The sequence below is a fragment of the Rana temporaria genome, chromosome 9 (assembly GCF_905171775.1).
Source record: "Rana temporaria chromosome 9, aRanTem1.1, whole genome shotgun sequence".
Classification (NCBI taxonomy): Eukaryota; Metazoa; Chordata; class Amphibia; order Anura; family Ranidae; genus Rana; species Rana temporaria.
In genome coordinates this window covers 21555343-21575996 of record NC_053497.1, presented here as the reverse complement: position 1 = coordinate 21575996, position 20654 = coordinate 21555343, and the positions used below count along the sequence as shown (strand labels likewise).

General features: G+C 45.8%; 1 protein-coding gene across 8 annotated transcripts in view; it reads right to left on the bottom strand.

Moving 5' to 3' along the window:
* VSIG4 (V-set and immunoglobulin domain containing 4) overlaps positions 1–20654 on the bottom strand; it is an 81279-nt gene that overhangs the window by 26839 nt on the left and 33786 nt on the right. For 2 of the 8 annotated variants that reach the window (XM_040322917.1, XM_040322918.1), the window contains exons 5-8: positions 20221–20277; positions 13585–13716; positions 6798–6866; positions 2008–2073 (exon numbers count right to left, since the gene is read on the bottom strand). In XM_040322917.1, the coding sequence (XP_040178851.1) occupies positions 2008–2073; positions 6798–6866; positions 13585–13716; positions 20221–20277 (324 nt within the window). The remainder of the gene's footprint in view (positions 1–2007; positions 2074–6797; positions 6867–13584; positions 13717–20220; positions 20278–20654) is intronic. The other 6 variants (XM_040322919.1, XM_040322924.1, XM_040322920.1 and 3 more) reach the window with 4 other exon arrangements.

Genomic DNA, 20654 nt, shown 5'->3' with positions numbered 1-20654 from the left:
CGCAGTCATGTTGGAACAGGAAGGGGTCGTCCTCAAACTGTTCCCACAAAGTTGGGAGCATGAAATTGTCCAAAATATCTTGGTATGCTGACACCTTAAGAGTTCCCTTCACTGGAACTAAGGGGACAAGCCCAACCCCTAAAAAACAGCCCCACACCATAATCCCCCCTCCACCAAATGATTTGGACCAGTGCACAAAGCAAGGTCCATAAAGACATGGATGAGCGAGTTTGGGGAGGAGAAACTTGACTGGCCTACACAGAGTCCTGACCTCAACCCAATAGAACACCTTTGGGATGAATTAGAGCAGAGACTGCGAGCCAGGCCTTCTCATCCAACATCAGTGCCTGACCTCACAAATGCGCTTCTGGAAGAATGGTCAAACATTCCCATAGACACACTCCTAAACCTCGTGCACAGTCTTCCCAGAAGAGCAGGGCTGTGGAGTCGGTAGATAAATGTTCCGACTCCGACTCCGACTCCGACTCCTCAGTTTTATGTACTGCCGACTCCGACTCTGACTCCGAGACTCCGACTCCTCTGTATTAATATGCGAATGTATTTTATACATTCCTTGAGGGAAAGAAACGCAACCACAGGACTACTGGCTGGGAAGCCAACAGTCTACTGTATTGCACAGTTTAAGCAAAAGACAAACACAATGAAAACAATCAAGTGGCTGGATAGTAGCAGCAGGCATAAACATCAGGAACAGGATCTTTACCAGTTCAAAAATACAAACCACATTATTTGGTTGTTTTAGAACAAAAACAAAGCTTATCTATAATGAACAAAAAACAAAATCTGTAAAACCTAGAAATGGTTTATATTAATCTTGAAATGTAGTTATAGGCTTAGCAAATCAATTCAATGTAGAGTTCTAAGGAAGAGAATTGCCTCTGCCAGATCCTCTTTCATAGAGGCTCTTAAGTCAGACTTTATTATTTTTAGGGCTGAAAATAATCTTTCGACACTGACTTGGGTGGGTGGCATTGCAGTAACTATTCTGGCCACATCACTAACGATCTCTGGATAAACAAGGATGGCTTCTTCAACAGTAAGTTTTGATGAGCGATCCGCCTTTTCAACTTCTTTTAGTGCTTTATAAAACTCCTGTTGGAATTTTTTTTTAAATTCCAATCTAAATTTAGTAGGAGTCGGAGTCGGAGTCGGTGCATTGTTTGCCGACTCCGACTCCAGGTACCCAAAATTTCCCCCGACCCCGACTCCTCGACTCCGACTCCACAGCCCTGCAGAAGAGTTGAAGTTGTTATAGCTGCAAAGGGTGGGCCAACTCAATATTGAACCCTACGGACTAAGACTGCGATGCCATTAAAGTTTATGTGCGTGTAAAGGCAGGTGTCCCAATACTGTTGACAATATAGTGCCCAAATGATCACTTGAATTTAGGACACATCAAGTCCTGACTCTTCCTACTGGATGACCACAACGCTGCCTGGTGATTTGGACACTTCCTATTGGGCCCATCAGTGGGATCTTCATGGGGCCCTGAGTGAGGACTATAGCAAGGTGTGAAGATGTAATGGCAAGGGGAAGCAACAATACTGCTCAGCAGGAGGCCTGGACTGCATTGGTGAGTCCCCAGTCTCCAGTCCTGAGTGGTGGTGGGGGGGGGGGGGGGGGGGGTGGATGGGTTTGGAGAATGGGATTGGGGGCATTTTGAGAATTACCCCAGAGATGAGCTTTAATACCTCCAGTATCACATGATGGACAGGGAAAAAGCTAGAAAGCCAATCCAGCTCCCACAGTAGAACTTAGCTAAAGAATGCAGCACTAAGCTGAGCACCAGAGCAAACAAAAAGCGCCAAACGCCATGTAGATGAACACGTACTAAACTGCTTGATAATATAGCTCCTGCTTTTGATAGCATAGCACGCAATGGAAGCTCCAGCATGAACTACAGCACAATTCAGAAAGGCGGCGCATGTACAAGTCTATGAAGATTCTAAGCGCAACTGAACAGTGTCACCATTTATCGATATTTACTTGTTTTAACGTTCTGCCGTGTAGTTTGTTCAGTTTCCATATGGGGTGTTTCAGTAACAACATTTTCTAAGGTACCAAAGCAGAAGATAACAATATTATAAGAATTCAATTAGTAAGTATATAAAAAGAAAAAATAATTCACAGAATTTTTATTTCATATGCTTTTGAGGCTATTTCGCCTTACTTTATGCTACTAGCTCTACAGTTTACGTTTTGTTTGTCGTTGGCATCAAATTGCAAATTGTGTGCCAGCTGCTCTACAGGCATGCCCGATTGACAACAGAGATTTGCAGAGAAGAAAAGAAGTAAAAAATAAAAATAGCAGTAGGGACAATAAAGTCATAAAAACAAAGGCAAACACATAGAAGCAATTTGTGAGTTCATTGTAGGAATTATTTCCTTATGTTCATTAATGCTAGAACTATGGTTCTCTATTAAAACTTTCCTGTTGGCATTATATAGGGCAGGTAAACTTACAGGCTACTAAAAGGATATGGGCATAAAGGTGTAGAGATAAAATCTTAAAAATAAAACGGACGTATGCATCTGCCACCCTGCTGGTGTATATACAGTATATAGCAAATTTGTCTTAGCTGGCAGTCCCTCTTCCAGTGGTGGTCCACAAACCAAAGGCTACCACTCCATGGTCAACCACTCAGGTATAAGTCAGCAAAAATAAAAGCGCATTGACATAAGCACATTAGGATCAAACAATGTACAGTGGAACCTCAGATTACGCGTTTAACGAGCGTTTCGCAATACAAGCACTGTATTTAAAAAAATCCTAACTCGGTTTGCGAGTGTTGTCTCGTAAACGAGCAGGATTCGGGCAAAAGCGGTGTGCAGTACCGCATTTGGCCTGAGTTGGGGGAGGGGGGTGCCGGAGCCGAATAGCGCTAATCGCAGCCGATCGGCGCCGTTCGGAAATGCACGGAAAGACCCGAGAACAGCTTGGCTGACCTTGGCACTCCTTGGGAACGGAGACTTTCCCGAGGTTTGCCGAGGTCAGCTGAGGTGTCCTCGGGCCTTTCCGGCTGTTTCCGAGGCTCTCCAGCGCCCCCCCCCCCCAGCTTTGGCCGCATGCGGACAAATTGAGATGGTAAATCTCCCTAATGGGGGCACAGACAACGATAAAAACCCAACAGAGCTGCACACCCTGCACCGCTATCCAAAACTATTTTTTTTTCTTAACCACTTAAGGACCGCCGCACGACGATATACGTCGACAGAATGGCACGGCTGGGCACAAGGGCGTACATGTACGTTCCCCTTTAAGAACCCAGCCGTGGCCTAGCTGAGTCGACGTCATCACGTTCTATACACAGAGTTACACAGCTATGGAGCCCAACGGACAGGAGAAAATTCGAGGAGACGCCGCATCCCTCCATGTTTACACTCACTGCGAGACTTTTTCAGCTTAAGTGTAAGTGCAACCATTTAGTTGAATAAACCACTTTTTAAACGTTATTATGCTATGGGGACTTTTTCGTTTCTCATTTCATGAGACATTGTATTATCACCCTATGCTTTAAACGAATATCTGGAGTGAGTCTAGTTTGGAGACTTTGCCTAAAAACGACCGTTTGGAGTGAGTCTATTTGGGAGACTTTAAGGGCCAGATTCACGTAGAATCGCGGCGGCGTAACGTATCCTAGATACGTTACACCGCCGCAATTTTTCATCGCAAGTGCCTGATTCACCAAGCACTTGCGATGAAAACCTACGCCGGCGGCCTCCGGCGCAAGGCGGGCCAATTCAAATGGGTGTGTGCCATTTAAATTAGGCGCGCTCCCGCGCCGGACCTACCGCGCATGCTCCGTTTTCGAAGTCCCGCCGTGCTTTGCGCGAAGTGACGTCATTTTTTTGAACGGCGACGCCCATAGCGTAATTCCGTATTCCCGGACGGCTTACGCAAACGACGTTATTTTTTAAATTTCGACGCGGGAACGACGGCCATACTTTACACAGCAATACGATTGCTGTGTAAAGTTAAGGCACCAAAAAAAACTACTAACTTTGCGACGGGAAACGAAACTAGCGGCGACGTAGCGAACGCAAAAAAACGTTGGGGATCGCCGTAACTCCTAATTTGCATATCCGACGCTGGTTTACGACGCGAACTCCCCCCAGCGGCCGCCGCGGCATTGCATCTTAAGATCCGACAGTGTAAAACAATTACACCTGTCGGATCTTATGGCTATCTATGCGTAACTGATTCTATCAGTCGCATAGATAGAAACAGAGATACGACGGCGTATCAGGAGATACGCCGTCGTATTTCATTTGTGAATCTGGCCCTAAATCCCTGTGCCTAGAGAGACGGCTGTAATAACGGTCATCCACCTCTGGTAAGGAGACTACATTATCACTATTTGGGTGTTCTCTTGGTGGAAGAAGATATCTCTCTTTACACATTCAACCTATATGCACCGATGTGAATCACAGTATATGGACTTTCTGCCTTGTTTTGGCTTATTTCCATTCACCAATTTTGGAACTTTTTTTTCACAGTTTTCATTTATCTTTTTATGTACATATTTATTTTGTATCTAGTTGTCATATTGGTTTAACTCTTGTTTAGCCATTTATCAACATTTGTTTTTTACAATTGGTTCATCACGTTTTTTCACTTAGCGCTGTACCTCATTATATATAAGTAGCTAGATTCAGGAAACTTACGACGGGCGTATCAGTAGATACGCCGTCGTAACATTAAGCGTATGCTCAAACTGAGATACGCTTAAATGTTGCTAAGATACGACCGGCGTAAGTCTCCTACGCCGTTGTATCTTAGCTGCCTATTTCCGCCGGCTGCTAGGGGCGTGTACGCTGATTTACACCTAGAATGCGTAAATCAGCGAGATACACCTATTCACGAACGTACGCCCGGCCGTCGCAGTAAAGATACGCCGTTTACGTAAACCGTTTTCAGGCCTAAAGATATTCCACCAAAAAGATGGCGCAGGCAATGTTATGTATGGACGTCGGACCTGCGTCGAATTTTAAAATTTTTACGTCGTTTGCGTAAGTCGTCCGTGAATGGGGCTGGGCATAATTTACGTTCACGTCGAAACCAATAAGTCTTTGCGGCGTAATTTGGAGCATGCGCACTGGGATATGTCCACGGATGGTGCATGCGCCGTTCGTAAAAAACGTCAATCACGTCAGGTCACGATTCATTAGCATAAAACACGCCCACCTCTTCACAATTTGAATTAGGCGCACTTAGGCCAGAACATTTACGCTACGCCGCCGTAACTTAGGACGCAAGTGCTTCGTGAATACAGCACTTGCCTCTCTAACTTACGGCGGCGTAGCGTAAATGCGATACGCTACGCCTGCATAACGATAGGCTCATCTACCTGAATCCAGCTAATTGTTGCTAAACTTCTGGTATCCTAGGTTTTTGGTACTGGCAGCTTTTTATCCCAATATCATTTTGTGACTCTCTCATGTTTATACACTTATCGTTTAGCGCAGTGTTTTTTCCTTGTTTGGAAAATATTTTTTTATAGGTATTTCTATAGCTCCAACAATTTACACAGCAGTTTATATACTGTATATTCACATCAGTCCCTGCCCTCAAGAATCTAACATTTTAAGGTCCCTATTTCACATGCAAGGCCAACCATTAGAAATAATGGGGTCCCATACAACCTGCCTGGCAGCCCTCCCCCAGCACTCTATAACAATCTCTGCCTTTAACCCCTTCCAACCTCCAGCCCCTTTAAGATCTTTAAAAGCCTTGAAGGAGGTGGGCATTTGGATCATGTGACCACTGTGATTAGCTGTCAGAGCAGTCACATGATCGTAAAGCTCCCGATGCAAGTTCCCGATCCCCAAGAGCTACCCTGCTGGGAGCACATTTTCAGAACGGTAAGTACATAGTGCTGCATCTATGCTTACGGCTTGTGCTGAGGGGTTAAATTACTTTATTGTGCTTGCACAGTAGTCCTACCAGCTGCTGCTCACAGCAATTAAATAAAAGTTCCCTAGGCCCCATCAGTTTAGCAGCAGGGGCCGGGAATAGAGAGGGGACTTCCAAAAGCTAAATTAAAGTTCTAGCTTGCACTGCCAGATTTATATGGAAGAAGATGATAACTTGGCCTGCTCCCAAAAATTAGTATATAGTCCCCCCTCACTGTCCCTGGCCTCTGCTGCTGAACTGATGGAGCCCAGGGAACTTATTTAATCGCTGGCAGCTACAGCCCATGGGGATTACTGTGCATGCGCCCAAAGGTATTTTAAAGAGTCCCCTCTCTGCTCCCGTGCCCAATTCTGAACTGATGCCACCCAGGCTCGGTACTGGAGGACTGGCTCTACCCTAGGGTTGCCACCTTTTTTTCAAGCCAAACCTGAACACTTTAGCGGCCTGGGACACCTTTGGGTGCCCCAAGTAGAGTAATAATGTGGTGCACATAGTGTGTCGTAGAGAATAGTGGGTGTGGCCAAATTACTTTTTCTGACATCATCGCCCTGCCCCCCTAGTGATGCCAAACCTGCCCTCAGACAGCCGCCCGCAGTGTGAACGTTTTGGTTACTTGGGGAGCCACAGCCCGGTTTGAAAAATGTGTCCGGGTTTCAGTCTGCCTGAAACCCGGACACATGATTCAAAACACGGACTGTGCGGGTGAATCTTAAACAGGTGGCAACTGGCAACCCTCCCCCCATTGACGGCTCTGCTCACATGCATACATACACATACTAGGACTACATGTGCAATGCCAGAGCAAAGCAGTCTGCACTCTCTCACTCCATATAACACAGAAGACGCACCTAAAGCAATTTACCTGTAGTTAATTTTGGTTCCTCGCCAACAGAGCTAACCTCTACATCAGAATTGACAGTAATAAAGGTTCCTGTGATAAGAGAACATTTACATGTATTAAATGACCCCAATATAGTGCTACCAGAGAGGGACACTTTCAAACATGACACATTTAAGCGCAGCTTACATGGAGAGCTGTGGACACCACGATATGAAAATAACATTATAAAATATACACATATTTTAGATACAGTAATCTAATTATATAGTACTATCAAGATGCTAATGAGCCATTAAAGCTTAAAAAGTATTAAAGCCAGAGGCAGCTAAACATTTTCTCATGGAGGTCAACAAAGGCAGACTATGGGCTAGATTCAGGTAGCTCGGCGCATCTTTTGGCCGGCGTAGCGCATCTCTTTCAAAAATATATGCTAAAAAAGATGGATTATAAAATTTGAATTGTAAATTGATGACATATTTTATTAGCTCAACAAGATGGCTCTCTCTCTAAAAATGATTTGTACTCAACAAAAAAAGTACTTAGCAATATTACAGTATATATATATACCGTATTTATCGGCGTATAACTAGGGTGACCACATTTCCAAACTGCCATTCAGGGACACCCCCCCCCCCCCCCCTAAAAAATATATGTTTTTTTACATTTTTTTTTGCGTATTTTGGGGGCAGGGGCGTATCATGAAATCAGCGGGCCCGTGTGCAAAATCAAAAGAGGGCCCTAGGCCCCATCAAATGCTGCCACTGTGCCCCATCTAATGCCACCACTTGTGCCTCATCAAATGCAGCCACTTGTGCCCCATCAAATGCAGTCACTTGTGCCCCATCAAATGCAGTCACTTGTGCCCGTCAAATGCCACCACTGTGCCCCATCTAATGCCGCCACTGTTCCCATCATATGCCGCCACTGTTCCCATCAAATGCAATCACTTGTGCCCCATCAGATGCAATCACTTGTGCCCCATCAAATGCCACCACTGTGCCCTATCTAATGCCACCACCGTGCCCCATCATATGCAATCACTTGTGCCATCATATGCAATCACTTGTGCCATCAAATGCAATCACTCGTGCCATCAAATGCAATCACTCGTGCCATCAAATGCAATCACTTGTGCCATCAAATGCAATCACTCGTGCCATCAAATGCAGTCACTCGTGCCATCAAATGCAGTCACTTGTGCCATCAAATGCAGTCACTTGTGCCATCAAATGCAGCCACTGTGCCCCATCTAATGTCGCCACTGTTCCCATCAAATGCCGCCACTGTTCCCATCAAATGCCGCCACTGTTCCCCATCAAATGCAGCCACTGTTCCCCATCAAATGCCACTACTGTGCCCCATCAAATGCTGCCAGTGTGTCCAGCAATTGTTGCTACTGTGCCCCATCAGATGCTGCCAGTGTGCCCATGAATTGTCGCTACTGTGCCCACCAGATGCTGCCAGTGTGCCCATGAAATGTTACTACTGTGCCCCATCAGATGCTGCCAGTGTGCCCATGAATTGTCGCTAATGTGCCCCCATCAGATGCTGCCAGTGTGCCCATGAATTGTCGCTACTGTGCCCCATCAGATTCTGCCAGTGTGCCTATCAATTGCCGCTACTGTGCCCATCAGATCAGATGCTGCCAGTGTGCCGATTAATTGTCACTACTGTGCCCCATTAAATGCTGCCAGTGTGCCCATGAATTGTCGCTACTGTGCCCCCATCAGATGCTGCCAGTGTGCCCATGAATTGTCGCTACTGTGCCCGCATCAGATGCTGCCAGTGTGCCCATGAATTGTCGCTATTGTGCCCCATCAAATGCCAGTGTGCCCATGAATTGTCGCTACTGTGCCCCCATCAGATGCTGCCAGTGTGCCCATGAATTGTCGCTATTGTGCCTCAAATGCCAGTGTGCCCATGAATTGTCGCTACTGTGCCCCCATCAGATGCTGCCAGTGTGCCCATGAATTGTCGCTATTGTGCCCCATCAAATGCCAGTGTGCCCATGAATTGTCGCTACTGTGCCCCCATCAGATGCTGCCAGTGTGCCCATGAATTGTCGCTATTGTGCCTCAAATGCCAGTGTGCCCATGAATTGTCGCTACTGTGCCCCCATCAGATGCTGCCAGCCAGTGTCACTGTTAATTGCCCCTATTTGCTCACCTTTTGATATCATATAAATATAATGGAGTCTGGTCACTGGTGGTGGTGGAGCAGGCCTCAGCAGGGTAGTCTTCAGCCAGCGTCAGTCAGGACTTTAGGAGGCACTGAGGCAGTGAATCGGGCCGCTCGGGCGGGAGCCGGGAGGAGCCTGTCTGGGCCCTGTTCCTGCTGGAGCCGGAGGAGGTCAGACCGGCAGATGTGCGAGGTCACGTCGGTCGGAGACCTCCAGATATCGAAGGCAGCGGGCGGGAGTCGGGACTCGCGGCCGGGAGGTCGGTCACGAACGGCCGATCGAGTCCAGCAGCTGAGCCCTCTGGAGCGGGGGAGGAGGAGGTCTTGGTCGGTGACGGTGAGTGACTCACTGTGAGGTGCCTGCCCTAACGATGCTGCTGCTCTCTCTGCTGCAAGAACCGCGGCTGGCCGCTGGAGGAGGAGGAGGTGGGGGTGGAGTCGGAGCGTCAGGGAGAGCGGGACACGGTGACGTCACTGGTTGCTACATGCCAAGCGGTGCGTCCCTAGCAACCAGTGATTTAGAATGATTAAATTAAAGCGGCACTGTGGCAGCAGCGGCAGTGAGTCTTGCAGACTTGGCAGGCAGTTGATTCCGGGACCCTCTATTGTCCCGGTTTGAAGGCTCCCGGGACACGGGACGAAAATGTAAATTACGGGACGATCCCGGGCAAACCGGGACACGTGGTCACCCTACGTATAACACGCACCCTAACTTTAAGAGGAAAGTTTCAGGGAAAAAACTTTCCACAGCCCCCTGCGTATAACACGCAGGCATAGTTTACCCTCTATTTTCAGGGTAAAAAGGTGAGTGTTATACGCCAATAAATACAATATATATATACACACGGCCCTGAAGATTCCAGAGGAGTGTGATGATGTCATGACGAGGGGAAGGCAACAAGACTGGTCGACAGGAGGCATGAACACATGTCCTGGTGGTGGGTCACCAGTCTTCACTCCTGTAAGAGGTGCCACTGAAGATCAGATGATAGTGGACCCAGGTACATCTGAAGGTTAGTTTTTTGGAAGTGGGGTGGGTGGGAGCAATAGGGGAAATGTTGGGTAATACCCTACAGATGGCTTTATTACCTCCAATATCATATGACAGAAAATATAAAAGCTAGGCAGCCAACCCAATTTCCTTGGTAAAGCTAAGATCCAAAATGCAGTGCTAAGCTGGACACCAGAGCAAGCAGGAGTAGCCAACAGAACGTAGTAAATACTTGTAGGTGAAAACGCATGGCAATTGCTTAGCACTAATACACTCCTGCCAATGGCTTGGCACACACTGGAGACTCTGGCATGAATTAGCATGTGCTTATCTATGAAGATTCTTAGTGCAACTGAACAGTGTCATCAACAAATACAAAGACAGCGACACCATTATTCAATATTTACTTGTTGTATCTTCCCACCATGCAGTTGTTTCACTTTCCATATCGGGTGATTCAGTAACAATATGATCTATGATACCAAAGCAGGGGATAACATTTGTCACATTTACTTCATGTGTACTTGTATCTATTTTTCTTATATCAAATTTCATAACATCCAACTTTCTGAGAATGACAACTTTTTAGCGCAAAGTATGTAGGCAAAGGACACATCCCCATTATGTGGACAATGAAGAATTCGTACAAAAAATTGTTTAACATTTTTTTGGCTTTTTAATCCAAAAGGTGGTCATACACAAACCACATTTTGCCCGTTTCCTGCTTAATCAACCAAAAACGTAATCTGTTGGTGGCACTGCCGGAACCACCTGACTCTACAGACTTCAAACTGAAGGTTGAAGAAACTGGACAGAAAATTGCTGTCCAAACCATGACTGCATCTTATCAGCTGCAGTCACTGTTTGGAAATTCAGACAATGGCGGGTGGCAGAAAACAAAAGCTAGTGGGGAAGATTTGTCCATCAGCGCTATTTAGCGTGGATCTGTTAGATCACTTTCATTCAGTCTGCAGACCAAACAAAAAAAGCTATGCTTGGATGGCAAACTTTACAATGCAATTATTTCAGATTAGATCTTTGCGGCTGGTTGGAGCTTAGTGTAATACTTTTGGGGCCGGATTCACGTAGAGCCGCGCATCTTTCTGCCGGCGTAGCGCATCTCATATGCGCTACGCTGACGTAACATAGAGAGGCAAGAACAGTATTCACAAAGCACTCTCTCCCTACGTTGCGCCAACATAACATAAATTATTCGACGTAAGCCTGCCTAATTCAAAGTAGGTGGACGGTGGGCGTGATCCATTTAAATGAACTGTAACCCCATACAAATGATGGTCCGAACGAACGGCGCATGCTCCGTACCGTGAACGCATCCCAGTGCGCATGCTCAGAATCATGTCTAAAATACTCCATAAGATACGTCGAATCACTGCCTACGACGTGACGTAAGCTACGTCCAGCCCTATTCGTAAACTACGTAAAATTCGACGGCTGTTCTGTCGTCCATACCTTTGCATGGGATGCGCCTCCTTTAGGTGGAGTAACTTTACGCTGGACGTACGCCTTACGTAAACGCCATATATTTTACAACGACGGGCGCAAGTACGTTCGTGAATAAGCGTATCTCGGTCATTTACATATTCGGCGCGTAAATCAATGGAAGCGCCCCTTGCGGCCAGCGTAAATATGCGCCCAAGATACGACGGCGTAGGAAACTTACGTTGGTCGTATGAAGCCAAATTTCAGGCGTATCTTGCTTGCAGACTCAGGCGCATAGATACGACGGCGCATCCGTGCACTTACGCGGCGTATCTTTAGATAAGTCGGCGTAAGTGCTTTGTGAATCCGGGCCTTGGTATTTCAAATATACATTTTATACAAGGACTTTATATTATAGGACCAAAATGAAAGACAACTGAAGGGGAAAGAGGAACAGATGGATATGATTCCAAATGAGGGACAGTTGGGAACACTACCAGAACACTCCTGCCATCAGAGGATGTTCAAGAGGGTACCAGTTTTTGGTCATCCAGGGCTACCATCTCCTACCCAGATGGAAATGCTGATTCAAAGATGACACACAAGATGTTAGCTCCTGCCTGCAGCAGACTCATGGCACCATCTCAAACTAGTCGAAGTCAGTGACTGGCGTTCAAAGATGGCTTTTCAAAGACAAAAATTGGAGCATTGTCGTGTTTTAGGTATTTTTTTTCAGGTGAAGCATTTTCATGTTATGTATTTATTCATGTAGACTTGCAAACTGAAAGGTCAACTTTAAATAATACTTCCAGCATTAGATGACAGACATTCTGAAGTTTAGTTCTACCTAGGTAGCTAGGAATTCTGGAGATTAGTGCTAGGGAGACCAGCTCCTTAAGTAGACGAACATTCTTCCTAGGTATATGGACATCTGGGTAGGCAAACATTCTAGAGCCTAGTTCTACCTAAGGAGTTAATAAAACCAGCTCCATAGGTAGACAGACATTCTTCCTAGGTGGATGGACATTCTGTGGCCTGTGGTAGACTAATGACACCACCTTGGCCTAGGCAAAGTTGCTTACTGGAGCTCAAGAATGGCTTTTTATTCGTAACAGATTGGAAAAAAGTATATTTCATGTAGACTTGTAGAGTTGCTGACAGTTCCACTTTATTGTGCAGTGGCGAAACTACCAGGGTCGAAAAGGTAGCAGTTGTGGTCGGGCCCTGGTGTTCCGACACTGTCAGGGGGCTCTAGCTGGGTTGCTGGCTGCAGGGCCCTTAGCTGAGAGCATCTCTCTCATACAGCCCAGAGCATTCACTGACACATTTCCTCCTCCCTTACATGGATGGGAGAGGAGAGAGCCGATCTGCTCTTTCTCCTCCTACCCCTCTCCTCCTGTGTGCACTATGGTAAGTGGGAAGCTAAGCAGTTGAATTTGGTCAGCAGCAGATCAGCGCTCTCCTCTCCCATCTGTGCGAGGGGGGAGGGAGGGGAAACTAAGTGCAGGCTCTGGGCTGTATGAGAGAGACACTTTCAGCTCAGTGTCCTGCTGAAGAGGCACTGATAGGCGGCACTAATGGGCACTGATAGCCTGTACTGATGGGAATTAATAGGTGGCATTGATGAGCACTGATAGGTGGCATTTATGGGCACTGATAGGTGACACTGATGGGCAGCATTGATGAGTACTGATAGGCTGCACTGATAGGTGGCATGGATGAGCACTGAGAGGTGGTACTAATGGACACTGATAAGCAGTATAGATGAGCACAGATAGGCACCGATGGGGCTACACTGATGATCAGTGCCTCGATTATCAGTGTAAACAATGTACTGACACAGTCTTGCCAGTTACCGAATCTCTTTTCCTCACACAGACGCAGCGTGGGAGGAAAGGACTGCCAAAAACCGGCAAGTTTTTACAGTTGATTACATGGTAAAGGGATGCTGTTAATGGCCCTTTACCATGATCTGGGATCAGCTGTGTCCAAAGGAGGGCAAGCGGGAGGCAGGGTTCTGGGAGAATGGATGCCCTCCCATAACTAGAAGGCTGGGGCTCAGATGGTAGGTTCTAGTAACACCTCTGTTATTGTACATCGCAGATGGGTGGAATCGTGCATTTGAGGTTGTAAATTCCCAGAAGAAGCACAAAAAAGCTGAATAAAAAGCCATTGCCACACACATGCAAGCATTTATACCTGTTACAACGTGTGGGATCTTTGTGGTAATTATTTCCTCATGCTCATCACTGCTAGAAACATTGTCCTCTGTGAAAGTTTCTTCTCCAGATGTACTAACCCTCACATCAGGTTTGGTAGTAATAAGGACTTCTATGGTGATATACAAATAAAACATAGTGTATCCTCATTTAGTGCACTTAGAAAGCAACAGTGTTAAAGACCAACTGAAGTCTCACACTTTTTTTTATCTCTTTATAGCCCCACTTGTTATTATTTGTGACTTTTGATGGGAATTTGCATTACATACCCTTGTTTTATTTTCAAATAAACAGAGTGTATTATTTTGGAGACAATAACCATACATATTGTACAGTAGCTGGACAGTATGTAAGCAACTTAGTTAGGCCGCAATTTAAGAGGAAGAGATAACGCAGATATCTTCTTTAACCACTTTAATACCAGGCACTTTACCCCCTTCCTGTCCAGGACAATTTTCAGCTTTCAGCGCTGTCGCATTTTGAATGACAATTGCGTGGTCATGCAACAATGTACCCAAACAGAATTTTTATAATTTCTTCCCACAAATAGAGCTTTCTTTTGGTGGTATTTGATCACCTCTGCTGTATTTATTTTTTGCACTATAAACCAAAAAGACCGACAATTTTGAAAAAAAAAATGATGGGCAATGATTTTCTTCAAAATTGTCAGTCTTTTTTTGTTTATAGTGCAAAAAATAAATACAGCAGAGGTGATGGGCACTGACATGCGGCACTGATGGGCACTTATAGGTCGCACTGGATAGACAGCACTGATGAGGAGCTACTGACAGGCATTACTGAGTGGCATCTGAAGGGCACTGACAGGCATTACTGATGGGGCACTGATTGGCACTGCTGTGGGCACTGGCAGGCATTCTTTGTGGGGCACAGGCTGGCAGGTGATGGGCACTGATTGGTAGCTGATGGGCACCTCTGATGGGGGCTGCACTCATAATCAATGTGCTGATTATCAGCGCAGATCCCCCTCTGACAAGGAGAGCCACCGCCCACCCATCAGCCGTTTACCGGAACTTCCTGGTTCATGCGATGATCAGCTGTGATTGGTCACAGCTGACCATGTGGTAAGATGGACCGAAGTTCATACACTTCATACACACGATCGGAAATTCCGACAAGAAAACCATGGATTTTTTTCAGACGGAATTTTGTCTCAAACTTGTGTTGCATACGCGCGGTCACACAAAATTCCGACCATCAAGAACGCAGTGACGTACAACACTACGACGAGCCGAGAAAAATGAAGTTCAATACTTCCAAGCAAGCGTCGACTTGATTCCGAGCATGCGTGTTTATTTGCGCATCGGAATTGCATACAGACAATCGGAATTTCCGACAAGAACTTTTCCCGTCGGAAAATTTGAGAACCAGCTCTTAAATTTTTCTTGGTGGAAATTCAGACAGAAAAATTCCTACACACGGTCGGAATTTCCGACCAAAAGCTCACATCGGACTTTTCTTGTCAGAATTTCCGATTGTGTGTACGCGGCATTACCAGACCATATTAAACCTCGAGACCCAGGTTTTTTTCCTTTTCTAGCATAATGACTTTTCAATCAAATCATATAAAACACACAATTCGACAATGGCATCTCCGCATAGAGGACATCAGACAAATGGAAGGTTTAACTCGCTCTCTTAAAGGTACACACGATCGGATATCTGATGGAATCTGATCCGACTGATTTTTTCGTTGGATATCCAATGAAGCTGACTTTCATCAGTCTTGCCTACACATCATCAGTCAAAAATCCGATCGTGCCAAAACGCGGTGACGTACAACACTACGGCGAGCCGAAAAAAATGAAGTTCAATGCTTCCAAGCATGCGTCGACTTGATTCTGAGAATGCGGGAATTTTTGTCCGATGGAGTTCCACACAGACGATCGGATTTTTCTATCTTTTTTTATCCATAGGAAAATTTGAAAACATGTTCTATTGTTTTTCCACCGATGGAAAAAAAACGATGGGGCCCACACATGATTGGTTTGACCGATGAAAACAGTCCATCGGTCTGTTTTCATTGGACAAACCGATCGTGTGTACATGGCTTTAGAATGATTTCATAAAAACTTGGTCTCTTTGGTTGGACTTTTCCATCTCTACCAATTACAAAAAATTATGTTCGATACACCTTCACAAATCTTTGGGTAGATAACCTTTGTCTATACTGTTACCTCATTGACTCACCATGACTTTTTTTAAATTAGACTAATGCCTTGTACACACAATAGGAATTTCTGATGGACTAAAAGCTGATGGAATTTTTCATCAGAATTCCGATCAAGCTGTCTTCTATCATTCTTGCATACACCCTGCCAGACAAAATTCCGACCGTACAAAACGTGGTGACGTAAAATACTACGACGAGCCGAGAAAAATAAGGTTTAATGCTTCCGAGCATGCGTCGACTTGATTCTGAGCATGCGTTGTAATTTTCTCCAACGGAGTTCCACACAGACGATCAGAATTTCCCATAGGATTTTATTCCATCAGAAAAATTTAAAACATGTTCTATTTTTTTACTCTGATGGAAAAAAATCCTATGGGCCCACACACGATAGGATTTTCTGATGAAGAAATTCCATCAGACTGTTTTCATCAGAAATTCCTATTGTGTGTACAAGGCATTACTTTTTATATTGTTTTATGTAGGGTTGTCCAGATACCGATACCAGTATCGGGACCGATACCGAGTATTTGCGGGAGTACTCGTACTCGCGCAAATACCCCCGATACCTAAATAGAATACTTTCCCCCCCCTTTCCCCCCCCCGCCGCTGCCGCCGCATCGAGGGACATGGCTAGAGGGACATTGCTGCATATGTGAGGGACATGGCTAGAGGGACATTGCTGCATATGTAAGGGACATGGCTGCATATGTGAGGGACATGGCTAGAGGGACATGGCTGCATATGTGAGGGACATGGCTAGAGGGACATTGCTGCATATGTGAGGGACATGGCTGCATATGTGAGGGACATGGCTAGAGGGACATGGCTGCATATGTGAGGGACATGGCTAGAGGGACATTGCTGCATATGTGAGGGACATGGCTAGAGGGACATTGCTGCATATGTGAGGGACATGGCTAGAGGGACATGGCTGCATATGTGAGGGACATGGCTAGAGGGACATGGCTGCATATGTGAGGGACATGGCTGCATTTGGGGACACATTTAAAAAAAGTATCGGTATTCGGTATCGGCGACTACTTGAAAAAAAGTATCGGTACTTGTACTCGGTCCTAAAAAAGTGGTATCGGGACAACCCTAGTTTTATGTATTTGTTTGACAACGATATGCTCATTGTTTTTTCTTTACACACATATGTCCCTAATTCTGTGAAAACTATTCTTATAAAGAATGTATATAAAAAAAAAAGAAAATAATGCTGGCAGCTGGGTTCCAGCTGTGGAAAACATAATTTTGCACCTTTATAGTGCTTAGGCACTGGAACAGACATATGCCACAAATGTGGCCGTTGAGGTGCAACTGTGGAAACATTGGAAGTTTTTATAGTGGTCCCTGTCTTTGGTGATCTGAAGCCTTTGTGCAGGCATTTGGGCATTAAAAACCTCATTCTTCAAAAACTGCCAGAGTCCTCAGACAACACAGTCCTCAACAATCTCACTACATCTATGTACAGTTCCCAGGGTTTGGGAAAAGTGAAACATCCCCCCTTGAAGCCCTATTTTCTCAACCCCTTCACTGCCAGCACTAGGGTGACCACATTTCCAAACTACCATTCAGGGACACCCTCCCTTCCCAAAAATCAGATTGTACTGTAACAAATCACAGCACAGTGATTGGACACATGATGCAGGATTTATGATTTCTCCCATCACAAGCAGGGGGCGGGATTGTGCTCCTCCAGGCTTTCCCGGGCAGGACAAGCACTGTCAGTGAGTAAAGCGGAGATGTGGCGGCCTTTTTTGGGGGCATCAGATTGGCCCGGGGGGGGGGTGTCAGTTTCATTACGGGACACTGTATTGTCCTGGAATGAATGTGCCCGGGACAGACCTGCAAAATGTGGTCACCCTAGCCAGCACCCCAGCAATCTTCCTCCTTGTATTCCTCTTCCGTTTATTGCATCTGTTTCATGTGGATGAAGTCGGCAGGCAAAGGATCCTGCTGACCCGAAGACAGCAGAAAGTAATCTTCTTATGGTAGTGTTGCACTGCCCCCATGGGGTTGCTGAGTATCGTCTTCCCATTGATTATCCTGCGGCCCGACACTTGGGTAATTTCACACTATTACCCGCACATTCTTCTGCTCGTTATCCAATGGTCAGTCTAGGGTATTTGTTTTTTTTTTTGGTATTTACTAGGGTTGTCCCGATACCACTTTTTTAGGACCGAGTACAAGTACCGATACTTTTTTTCAAGTAGTTGCCGATACCGAATACCGATACTTTTTTTAAATGTGTCCCCAAATGCAGCCATGTCCCTCCCATATGCAGCCATGTCCCCCACATATGCAGCCATGTCCCTCTAGCCATGTCCCTCACATATGCAGCCATGTCCCTCACATATGCAGCCATGTCCCTCTAGCCATGTCCCTCACATATGCAGCAATGTCCCTCTAGCCATGTCCCTCACATATGCAGCAATGTCCCTCTAGCCATGTCCCTCACATATGCAGCAATGTCCCTCTAGCCATGTCCCTCACATATGCAACAATGTCCCTCTAGCCATGTCCCTCACATATGCAGCCATGTCCCTCTAGCCATGTCCCTTACATATGCAGCCATGTCCCTCACATATGCAGCAATGTCCCTCTAGCCATGTCCCTCACATATGCAGCAATGTCCCTCTAGCCATGTCCCTCGATGCGGCGGCGCGATGCGGCGGTAGCGGCGGGGGGGGGGAAAGTATTCTATTTAGGTATCGGGGGTATTTGCGCGAGTACGAGTACTCCCGCAAATACTCGGTATCGGTCCCGATACCGATACTGGTATCGGTATCTGGACAACCCTAGTATTTACTGGTAGAACTTGGGTAGGAGAAGGGATTAGTGGGATACTCCAACTGGAACTATGATTAGATGAGGACAACTCTCACTTGACCCCAGTAAATTGAATCAGATAGCAGATTTCCTGCTGGACCACACTATAGCTGTGTGGGAGGATACGTCCTTTGCTTGCTCTGGCAGCAGACTCAATACACCACTTTTCTTTAGGACATTAACCAGTAGGCTGACACACGTCCACTGTCTCCACTAGCCTGAAGGGATGACCTTAACAGAACAGGCCCCTAGACGCAGGTCTGTACTCACAGTAGCCAGGAACAAATCCTTCTAGATGCCTCTCCCTCCTAGTCAGCTTTACAGGACATCTGGGTTGCAGCTTCTGTAGTCCTGGCCCTCAGGTCGACCACCTGAGGCAGCATGGCAGCCTGTACAGAGGAGGGGCAGAAGCCCCCTCCAGGACCCCTCTCTCCAGCCAAAGACCAAGAGCACATGTGCCCTAGGCATATATACAGTCACTAAGCATGCCTTGCAGGACCTTCTTCTGACAATGGCCATAGCTGTAACTATGCCTATGCTTCCATTTGTCAAGTTTCTTATCTAATATGCCTTATCCTATTGGACCAGTGTGAAACAGGCAGACAACATAAGCAGCATCTGAGTACAATGAGCAGACCCCAGTGGTGTATTTAGGTTTGTGCTGCCCTAGGCCTGACTAAACTCGTGCAACCCCTAATTTAAATATGATCCACCCCTTCCTGTCAAGGTCACACCCCTTCCTGCTTAAGACCTGCCCTGAAATTTTTCAGTGGGGACACTACTTCTGAGGGCCTTGCGGGGGGGGGGGGATTCCATTTATCTGCAGAGATTTCCTCTTACTTCCTGTCTGGCTATGGGGCAGGAAATGAAGGGAAATTAACAGATGGCAAAAAAAATAAAATAACAGGGGCTATAACCATCCATTACTCTATGGGGGCACCGGACCGATTTGTCTTGTAGCCCAGTCTACCTCATAAGACTCGCGCTGCACCCAGCAGGGACTCTTTTCGTGCTGCCCCCCTGCAAAGTGCTGCCCCGGGCCTTGTTGGCCTAGGCCAAGATACAGCGTTGGCAGACCCCATCAATTGATTACTGCTCCCTGATAGGCAGAGATCATCTAAATGTACCAAATAGCCTCCCTGGTAGGCAGGGAAACCTTAAAACTATACTCTCTCTCTAGCACCTACCTAGGAGGGTGCTACATCAGCAACGTGGAGCTTATACAGGCTGCTTTACATGGGCAAACCAATTAGCAGAAAAACAAAAGTAAGGTAAAAAACAAACAAAAAAAAAACAAATGAGGTGCTGGAATTGAAGTTACTTGCTTCGATCTGCACTGGCAAAGCACAGGTTCACCAAAGGTGTTATAATAGGACATCTTTAACACTAATGCATAGTTATTTGTGCTCTTATTCACTTGTATTTTCTCCCTGTCAAAGCAAAATTGTCACCCCAATGTAAGCGCCCACGAAAGGGCTGACCTGTCTATTGCCTGAGCTCAGTATTTATAACTGCCATAAAAGATTTGGCCTACTTTGAGAAAATTCTGCCAATAAATATTGTTATAGAACAGAAAAAAAAAAAAACACTTACTTGTAGTCACTGCGTCTTCTGCAGTTGTGACTTTGGGTTGTTCTGTAGGTGGTCTTGCTGAGATAATAAAATGTAAATGTAGATTATTTTAACGCTTGTAGTGCTGCACTGATAAAAGCAATATAAAGCAAACGATCAAACCCACATCGCAGCAAGTTTAAAGTGGACCTATCATCAGATATCGTTTTCATGTTAATGCAGCAATTTAAGTAATGTGTCAATGTGGCTCTTCCCTGACAATACCCTTATCTGCTTTATCTTTCCAGAAAGACGGTTCCATCTTTGTTCAGGAATTATCCGGAGTCATCATCTACTTCTCACAAATAAAATACCTTTATTTTAGAGAAATTAGCTTCATATCCATCAAGAGGAGGTCCAGTCTGTAGTTTTTTTCCTACAAATACTGTAGCTGCTGTAATATAAAGGACACCTTC